The 9,635-nt window shown below is 45.9% G+C and overlaps 1 protein-coding gene across 1 annotated transcript; it reads right to left on the bottom strand.

Moving 5' to 3' along the window:
* Positions 1 to 1,191: 1,191 nt before the first annotated feature.
* On the bottom strand, positions 1,192 to 9,128 carry LRRN4 (leucine rich repeat neuronal 4). Its single transcript, XM_021540175.3, has 5 exons — positions 9,008 to 9,128; positions 6,857 to 7,573; positions 5,494 to 5,698; positions 4,279 to 4,416; positions 1,192 to 3,199 (listed from the first exon to the last, which is right to left on the bottom strand). The coding sequence occupies exons 2-5, from the start codon at positions 7,533 to 7,535 to the stop codon at positions 1,801 to 1,803; spliced, it is 2,421 nt and encodes an 806-aa protein (XP_021395850.1). The 5' UTR covers positions 7,536 to 7,573; positions 9,008 to 9,128; the 3' UTR covers positions 1,192 to 1,800.
* Positions 9,129 to 9,635: the final 507 nt, after the last annotated feature.

Genomic DNA, 9,635 nt, shown 5'->3' with positions numbered 1-9,635 from the left:
ATCTCTGCCCCAGTTTGAGATAATGAGTCTTTGGCTCACTTGCTCACTTCAAATGACAATCGTATGTACCCGCTCACTAAATCCTTGAGAAAATGCAGGAGAAGCCAGGCCAGAAATAAGTATAAAAACCTAGGTCCAAACAGAGAAAATTCTGAACTACCAGAATGTGAAAATAGGAGATTTTCAAAGTGAAAGGTGACCCATCCTGCCTTCTTAATTTGCATTTCACTTCTATTATAAGTTTGAGTCATGGGAATCAGGTAAACTTGGGACAGACATGGCAGATCTGCATCGGTCCAGTGATGGTGTCATTCCCAGTGCAGTGCTGGGGAGAGGACAAATTCCCAGGAAAGGACTGCAAGCCTATAATGGTGCCAAGAAGCAATCCTTCTTCTGCCAATTACAAAATGAAAGCTCTTGGGACATCAGAGTACACAAATCTACCAATATAAAAACATTTCTTTACTACATGTTGAAAGTTAATTCCAAAACAACAAAAGGAGTTAATTTCTCAGGCTAAACACTGTAGATGGTAAAGACAACACCAAGATCCATGTCTTTAATAAAAAATCAGAACATAGCTCTGTGGCTTTTATTTCAGTAATACTGAAAACATTAAAAACCCCAAAAGAATGCAACAGAGACTCTTTTACACACTTCAGCACCTTCCCCTCAGAGTTCAGGGGGTTTTATGCATCGTGTCTGTACAGCAGGAACAGGCAGCTCCTGGAACTTGCCTATGGGGAAATATCAGATTGGGACACCTCTTTGGATTCCAATGGCAAGCTCAAAGTTGGGATTGTCAGCATTTCTTACTATTATTGTACAGAAATTGGCACCCAAGAGTTCATTTGAAAGGTGTCTGCAGAACTGTCTGCTGCTAGTGCAGAGGATTTAGGTTTTTCAAGCCTCAGCTGCACAGTAAATTGCTTCATTACTTGACTTTTTGCCTCTGTATGAGGTAAATCGTCATCTGCTAAATCTGTAGATGGGATGGATGATTGGGATGGAACATCCTCTCTGCTTAAAATCCACTGGGAAGCAAATGTTAAAATTTGGAGAGGATGCTCCCCTCCCCCCTTCTGTGGGTCACTGCTGTACTGCAAACCTCCCACTGCCTGTGAGCTTGTTTTGGGGAAGAATTCAGGAGACTCAGCTGTGGACAACCTTATAAAAAGTCATAACAAAACAATTGCCCCTAACCTAAAGATCCTGCACAATCAGTTTCTACAATTAAATTTCATGTTTCTTTTTCCTGAACTGAAGTTAGGTTGATCATCTGCATCCACTACATTTACTTAGATGAGTTAGATCTGCACAACATCTTGTCACTGAGCCCACTCACTCTTTTCAGCTGTACTCTTTATGGATAATACCTTTAAAAAAACTGAACCCCCAGCTTTGCTGTGTGAATAAAAGCAGAGTACGTCTTGCTAAGCCTAATGCACCTTGGATTACAGCTCTCATCTGACTGTGTTCATGAGGGATACTGGAGGCAGACAGCTGGCCAAGCAGCTTCTCACTGTGTGAAATTTATGCTACTCTATTTGTAGGTGATTGCAAAAACAACTTTTCAAAGTTAGTGTCAAGGCTTGCTGCTGCTTAGCATAAGAAGAGGACTCCAAAGACTTTTTTTCTGGTTGACTGCCTTCATTATTAGTTTTTCTTTTTTTGGTGGTTTTCTCTCCCTTAGAAATGTCAGGGTTATGGTTTTGCTGAAGGACACTGTCAGAATCTCACAAAAACACACCAAGGTGATGGAGATAGTGAATTTTGAATGTGTAGAACAATCACCCAGAGCTAATTAGAGGTTTGCAGTTTTAAGGGATAATCAAATGCTGGGTTCTTGTAGGAGACTAAGTGTGTGCCATAATGCTCACTCTGAGGCTTTTTACATGCCTTACACAGACATACAGACAAAATAATTGTGGTAATGAGAAAGAGTCCACTTGCTGCAGACAGACCAGCAAAAACATACTTGTAGCTGGGTTTTGTTTTAAAGCTGGTGCACGAATTACCTGGAATTTCCTGGCCTGTTGTCTGGCTTGACCCTGCTTTGTTGGAGGCTGTCACACAGATATGGTAAGTGGTGAATGGTAGCAGGTTGTACAGAGTGTACTGCCTGGCCGTGGGGTAGATGTTGTCCATGACAAACTTCCTGTCCTCATTGTCTTGGGCATGAAGCATCAGCTCATAGCTGTGAACAACTGAATATGGGGCACACCAGCGTATCTGTGCAGAGCTGTCAGTGATTTCAATCACCTCTCTGAGCCTGGGTGGGTCTGGAATCTCATCTTCCCTCGATGTGCCAGGACATGAACACTGGGATATGTTCTGGAGTTCCCTGCATGGCTTCTGCAGGTGCCTGCAAGGATTGTAGTCACAGGCAACCTGGGCTGTTTGCACTGGGGTTTCCTCCTTTGGTTGTTCATCATAGTCGTAGTCATCGGTATAATGTGGTGATGGCTCTGAGTGGGCACTGCTCGTTGTAGAGTTCAGCTGTGGGAGGCTCGTTTGGGGGGCACCTTCCTTGGCATGGGTGGTAAAGGAGTGAGTGTGGTGGTTGGTGGTGAGGGGGACTCCTGTTCCTCCAGCGGAATAATCACTGTTGCTCTGGTTCAATGGCCCTTCCAGGGGGAATGTTGTGTCGGTTGTTCTGAGCCCTCTCTGTAGCTGTTCTGTTCCACTTGTTCCGGCTGGACTTGTGGAGCTGTGCTCTGGGGACTGAGCAAAAAGTTCTGCGAAAAAAACTGGGAAGGAGGTTACAGATGCCAAGGAAGGGGTATTGCTTGTGGATTCTGAAACTGCCTCCACCTTGTGGGAGGAACTGTTGGCCTTTGTTAGGATGGGCTCTGTTGGATTGGATGTTGTCATGCTCACCACATCCCTCTGGATTAGGGAGCTGGTATAGGTGTCTTTGGTTAGCATTGGGTTGGATTCTGCAGTGCTCACCACATCCCTCTGGATTAGGGAGCTGGTGTGAGTCAAATCTGTGGTCAATAGAGCTGAGTCTGTTGTTACTACAGCAGAGGCATCATCACTGGTGAAGTTGAAAGCATCACGATCAGGAAGGGCTGTGTTTGAATTGGACTGTGTAACATTGCTCTCTGACTGGCATTTATTGTAGAGCTCCAGCAGTGAAAAGGATGTCGAAGGTCTGCCCAAATCTTCTTGGGATGTGCAAAAAGTCTCCCAAGCCCTGCAGAGGGAAACCAGAATAGTTTAGATCCAGAAGAACATTACAGGTTTCTGTAGGCTGCTTGGATTGGAATTGGTGACCTGCTGTCAGAGCAATCTTTATGTTGGTGAGAGTGTGAAATCTAGACCAAAACTAGATTGTCTTAACAGTCCAGGCAGCTTTCCACAGCACTGACTGTGGAATGTAGCTGGAACTGGCTTTTTGGTTTTGTAAGGTGCAGGGATATCTTATGCCCGAGGAGAAGTGTCCTTTGGTACAACAATGGCTGTGAACTTAAGCAAAGGGCATCGAGATTCAACTTGTCTTAAAGGGTCAGACTTCAATGCAGCAGTAACAAGGGAACACATGCAGAGAGCTGTAACAGGATTCCCGGAATTCTTAATCCATCTGGCTTAGGCAGCTGGAGGTGGGGCGGGACTTTTAAATGACTAACATCGAATTCTTTATTTACTCAGAGACTGAAGTTTTGGTAAAGAATGCAATTGCTAAGCCCAGTCCCGATGTAAAACTCTATTTTCAACAAGCTACTTCCCTGCTTTCAGAGAGATTTGATGACAAATCTTTTTGGTGGCCTTTGAAAAGGAAGAGAGACCATTTATATGCAAATATTTATTTTAACTGGTGTAATTAGTCTGTAAAACTGTAGGGGAGCATGAAAACAATAGGTGAGAAATGGTGCTATTTGCAAGGAGTTTTGTTGACTGCTGGTGGTGATGTAAGCTTTGCAAGTAGCAGGGTGAGGAGAAAATAATTTGTTAAAGATCATTCTAAGTTTTCCAGTTTCTGCTGGCACTTCAAGACAGTTCATTTTCTATCTTCAAGTAATATGGAAAAATGTGAAATATGGTCTAAAACAGAAAGAAAATATTCTCACCTTAAAGCAGAATCCACAGTTAATAACACTTTATGCTTTGTCCCTGAAAAGGACATTATTTTGCACTTCTACTTCTTGTGGAAGGGAAAAACACACAAGGAATTTGAATAACTTAGTGAATGGTGGTGAATGTATGGTCCCCAAACAACCTGCACAGTGAAGTTGTTTCTGAAGAGTATTACTTGATCTCCTTGAGCTCACTTACTTTTGCAGAACAACTGTCTTGGGCTTGGACAGCAGCCAGGAGAGCTGGCAGTTGCACAGCAGAGGATTCCCATACAAGTTGATGGTGATGCCATCCGATGAATTGGTGTTCCAAGGATTAAAGGAACTCAGGTTACAGCTACAAGAAGACAAATGCAATAATTAAAAAAAGATGAGCTACCTTCCAATGACTGGAGCTCGCATATTATCCCTTACCCTTAGTGTTGTGTAAGGCACAAAGCAATATTCCCAGTCCCCCTGGCAGTAACCAGTTATTAAACCCACCACCCTGCATGCTCAGAAGATGCTCTCTTTTTTCTAGGACTTTAATTCCTTTAAGTTTAGGCATGATTTTTAGCACTTTGAACTGGTATTCCTGCAAGTGTTGAAAAGTGCTGTGTAAATTCAGTAGGACAAACAAGGGGGGATGGAATCCATAGGATATTTGCTTTGTATGGGTTTATTTTCCTGAAACTGGTTTCTAGTTACAGCCAGTGATCTAGTGCTTGTTTTCTGATATGATTATATCTGGGTCGCTATTATAAAAATGTTTCAAAGTGCTCTCCAGATTTTTTCCTTTATGCTGACTGCTCTGTGTGCACTTCACGTGCTCTGATTTTGATAAATCACTTTTGGACTTTTGTCCCTCTTAGTATTTCAGGTATGTGATGTACCAAGAGGTGCTACCCTTAGAATGAGGACTAAAATACTGCTTTTACTAATGATGAACAAGGAGCTATATTAAACTCTCACACTAAAAGTGGGAGGGACAGGATTTTTGTCTGCTTCTGAGATGCAGGTTTTGGAGACCTGTCAGCACTCATCCTTGCAGAGCAGGGAACCCTCAGTGACCTGCTTCTCCTCTGATGGGATATTGCCCTTGGAAGCCTGGTCTTTATCACAAGCAGGATTCAGTGGATCTGTGCTGATCTAAACAGGCTGGGTGAATTCATCCATTGGACAGGGAGATAAGGCAGAGGAGTGGGAACACAATGGATACAACCTCAAGCAACAATTACTTGTGCTATGAGTCCCATGCTGCCTCTTTGGGCTGTACCAGCTTTATCAGGCCAGATCACAGATTTTGCATGGCAAAGACAGCAAGTCCACACCTCCTTCCTAAATCTGACAAACTGTTCAAGTCAGCTCCCAGGCACCACAGCGCTGTGAGGCAAAGGCAGTATTATGAGAGGAAGGACAAAAAAACCCAACTCACTTCTCAAATGAGAGATGGCTCAGATGAGGAGCACTGTCAAACATCTCTGTCTGCACGGAACCCAGAGAACGCGAGTCCTGACAGTGCAGCTCTTGGAGACCAGGCAGAGACTTGAAGATGTCACTGCTGAGGCTTCTTAACCGTGGCATGTTTGTCAGGTGAAGTGATCTGAGGTTGGTCAAATCTCTGGCCCACTCTGGTTGAACTGAAACAGAAAAATATTTACACGTATTGCCTGAACAGAGCATTCCTGTGGATTTCTGTCTAGAAAAAGGGTTTGAATTAATAGATATAAAGTATCTGTCACCTTCTGCAGCTATTCTCTTTGGGAAAGGAATAGGAAAAAGTCCGTACACCAGTGTGTAAACACCCATGCAGATGCATTTTTGCTATAGTCCCTGCAGGTCAGACTGTCATAGGGCAGAGAAAAAGAGGGGAAAGTAAGACAACAAAGCAAATAAGAGATGTGGAATAGATTTCTTATTGGGTGAAATTAAAGAACAAGGATTTCTCTGTTCAGGAAAATGGTCTACAAGGTCCTGACTGGTGCAAGAAAGGCAAATCACTTATTTTTCCTAGCACAGGGAAAAGAGCTGAGAGGCATGAAACTGAAAGTATAGGTCTTGTACGAAAGGGCCTTTCTATTCCATGACTCAATAGGGTAACTCACTACCACAAGAGGGATTAGGCAAATTCATGGAGGAAATTTGGTGGTGTAGCTGTTTAATGTGAGTTGAAGTGAAGCCTCTAGCTTGAGGAGGCCTTGGCCCTGCCCCAGGCTGAGAGCAGCTGGGCAAGGCATCTAACATCTGTGTGTCTCAACACCTCAGGCATAAACTGAGGCTGGCAGGGCAAAAGGGAAAAAACCTCCTGTGGATTGCTTGGGGCAAGGATTGTCTCCCCCCTCAGTGGAAGTATTCGGCTGGCTGTGGAAGGCACAAAAAGTCTCTCTCTGTGCTACTTCAATGCAGCTCTAAAAGCTGACTGTAACTGTGGGGACAAAGAAAGATTTCAACAGCCTGTCAGGAAAGAGAAACTAACTTCCTTCTGTGCTTCCCAAAACTAATCCCAGGGCTGACAAGGAGATGACTGTCAGTAGCAGACAGTGGGATTAGGATGGAGGTGGCTGACTACACTGGGACAAATCGTCCTGTCTCATGGTGTTTGGTCTCTGCCCTTCGTCTGGGACGCTGCTTTGTGTGAGAGTGCCTTGCATGCCTGGACCAGCTCTTTGCAGCTTTCAGTGTGGGGTGCTCCCCCTGCACTCCAGCCTCAGCCAGGATGGGAGCCATCATCCCGGCAAGGCTTTTGCTACCCAGTCTGACCAAGCCCTGTGTTTATAGCAGGAAATCGAGACACTTACTTTTCTCAAAAAAGGTCCCGCTCAGATCAAGTACATTGATGGAGTTTCCAGAACTGTTCATGGCTTCGTTGAGATCTGTGCTGATGGCAAAAGCAGAGTCCCTTATTCCTCTGCTGTCATCCTGCCCGAGCAGTGTTGCAGAGAGGTTCAAGACCTGCAGCTGAGGGTAGCAGGAAAAAGCCAGTGGCTGGATTTCAATCAGGGGATTTCCAGCCAAGGACAACCACCTCAGGTTAGGCAGGGCAGAACCATGGCAGGATGGCACAGATGACAGCTTATTAAAGCTCAAGTCCAGCTTGCGGAGACTGCTGAGGGTTTCAGATCCCCACCTCACTGACCAGAGGTGGTTGTGCCTCAGTGAGAGGACACGCAGCTGTGGAAGGTTTGATATCTCTGTGCCATTCATCTCTTCCAAGAGGTTATTGCTGAGATCCAAGGTCTCCAGGGCCTCTGGAAGGCAGATGGGGAATTCTGTCAGGTTGCTGTTGGTCAGCTGCAGGGTGATCCAGGTCCTGTTCTTCTGATCCTCACAGGACATGCTGGTGAGATTAACATTCTCCCAAGTGTCATCTTGAGCCAGCTGGAAAAAGGTGGTGACATCCCTGGATGCTGCTCTGCTCACGGGGCCATGTGCCGTGGTCCCCAGCAGCAGAGGGAGGATGAGCAAGGGTGACAACATCCTTCTCCCAGGTGCTTGCAGCTTGCAAGATCTGTTTCCTTTTTATTTTCAGGGAGGGGAAAACAAAGCATCAACATTTAAATTAAAATCTCTCCAGTCATCTAAAAACTTTTTAAAAGAAAAACAGTTTATTAGCACTTTTTTATTATATCCAGACAGTAATAAGTGATAATTAATAGCTCTTCTGTAATTAAGCCTAAGTAAACATTAATCCTTGGGGATAGAAGTATCATGCAGTCTTAGTCTAAGTGTGCCTACAATCATTCATGCAGGAAGCATGAACCAGTTTGTATCCCACACCAGGACCCTCACTGCCAGCAGGTTGTCCTGCTGTCCAGTTTGGCCAGCCCAGTGGGAAGAATTTCCAGTGGGGTGATGCCTAAACAACCGTGTTCAGTGTGCCTTAGCAAGGGACTGTTTCCTGTGAGGTGGTGTAAAGCAAATGAATGATCCAAGGACAGAGAAGAGTTGCTAAACTTGAAAGCCCAGGACCCCAGACTGGGCTGGGTTGTGTTGGAGTGGGCAGGTAAAAGTGCCTTTCCTGTTTTAGGAAGGACTTTCCTTTCCTTAGCAGAAGCTGGAACAGCAAAACCAGGGACTTGTGTGGGCTCTACCAGGGCAGTTCTGCCCCATTCTGAGGACAGTCCTAGAGGAACCCCACAGTGGGCTTGGGGCTCCTGAGCAGCTGGCAGAGCCCACAGCCTGTCTGCTGGGCCCTGCGGTAGATGAGAGCCACAGACAAGGCTGCACAGCCCTGCTGCTGGGAAAGGATGCACTGAAAATGCAGCTCCTGAGCCACATTTCAGTGGAAGTGGTCAGAAGCTGAGTACGCTCCTGGATCAGGGCCCCAAAGGCCTGAGTGCCAAGAAACGTGTTATTTAATGTTACGGCTCCCTCTGTGCTCCCTCCTCCCATCCCTGCTTTGGTCTTTGTAAAAAAAAAAAAAGTCCTTAGTTACTTGTGCGAGGTCCCCACAGGTAATGTGTGTCAGAGGAAAGAATTAACCCCAGTCCTAAACTCGTGCTTTTCTTGTTGAGCTGTCTTTTGCACTTCCTGGCAACAAAATGATTCTTCGTCCAGAAGTATACAGAGTAGGGTGGTAACCAAAGCCCCACGTATTATGAAATATCTCAGACTTATTCCAAAGTTTAATTGCTCCTTGTTGTTCCCTGAATGATGCCAAGTCTTGCCCAGACCGTTATCCTTTGCTGCCATCCCAGGTTTGAAGTAGGGACCAGCAAAATAGTATACACGGACCACCAACATAATGTGCTGTGTTTGCCTATGTCCTTTTTGTCAGACGGAACCATGCAAGCTCCAAGCAGCCTCAGGGCTTCCCGGTCACCGGAGCCGCTGGATCTCCTGCTCCGCAGCATATTGGCAGGGAGAGGATGGGAGGAATTGGGCTGCTGTATTTCAATCTTAGATTTAATCTTAATCCTTGCCCTTAAACCGCATCCGCTTGCACGTACCTGTCCAAAAGTCCGGGTGCCTCGTGCCTCCGCTCGGAGTGGCTCCGACTACTCGGCCTTGCTTTTATACGCTTGGAGTGACTCAGCCGGCAGCGTGAACTGCCTCCCTTCTCTTCCCAGCTTTCCCTGCTCCCAGCTCTGCCCACAAGCTCAGGCGAGGTTTGTTCCAGGCTCGCTCCTCCGCATCCAGCTTTGAGAGGGGGCGGCTCCGGGCAGCTTTCCCCGCTCCCTTGGCCCTAGCAGGAGGTGGGTGGAAGGGAGGGCTCTTATTTCCCAACACTCAGGCAGGGCTGCTCCTGTCTTTGTCTAAGCAGAGGGGGGTAAAAGGAAAAGATCAGTGTCAATAGTCCCAACTCTCACGTCTTCTACCGACCCGACGGGGGGGAGGGAGAGGAATTGTTGTGGTCCTTTGTTGGCAGGTCAGGATGATGTAAAGCTGAGGCTCTGCCTGCTGACATGAGCTTTGGTCTCTCTTTAGGCGCCAATAAGGGGCTTCAAGTGTTTAAATTTCTAAGACTCTTGCTCTTGGGGAGTAAATCCTGCAAAAGTTTACGCAGGACAAATTACTTTTCTAAGGAGACCCTTAGGATATGTTAGAAGTGAAACTTTCACCTGCTTCTCCCGCAGA

This window comes from Lonchura striata, chromosome 3, assembly GCF_046129695.1.
Source record: "Lonchura striata isolate bLonStr1 chromosome 3, bLonStr1.mat, whole genome shotgun sequence".
NCBI lineage: Eukaryota > Metazoa > Chordata > Aves > Passeriformes > Estrildidae > Lonchura > Lonchura striata.
This window is presented reverse-complemented; position numbering and strand designations above follow the sequence as displayed.

What these genes read in the sequence shown, in the direction of transcription:
- LRRN4 (XM_021540175.3), bottom strand. Translation starts at nt 7,535, where the DNA reads ATGTTGTCACCCTTGCTCATCCTCCCTCTGCTGCTGGGGACCACGGCA. An exon ending in AGCCATCTCTCATTTGAGAA is followed by an intron (nt 4,417 to 5,493) that starts GTGAGTTGGGTT and finishes GTCTTCTTGTAG; the next exon opens with CTGTAACCTGAGTTCCTTTA. An exon ending in AAGACAGTTGTTCTGCAAAA is followed by an intron (nt 3,200 to 4,278) that starts GTAAGTGAGCTC and finishes TTCCCTCTGCAG; the next exon opens with GGCTTGGGAGACTTTTTGCA.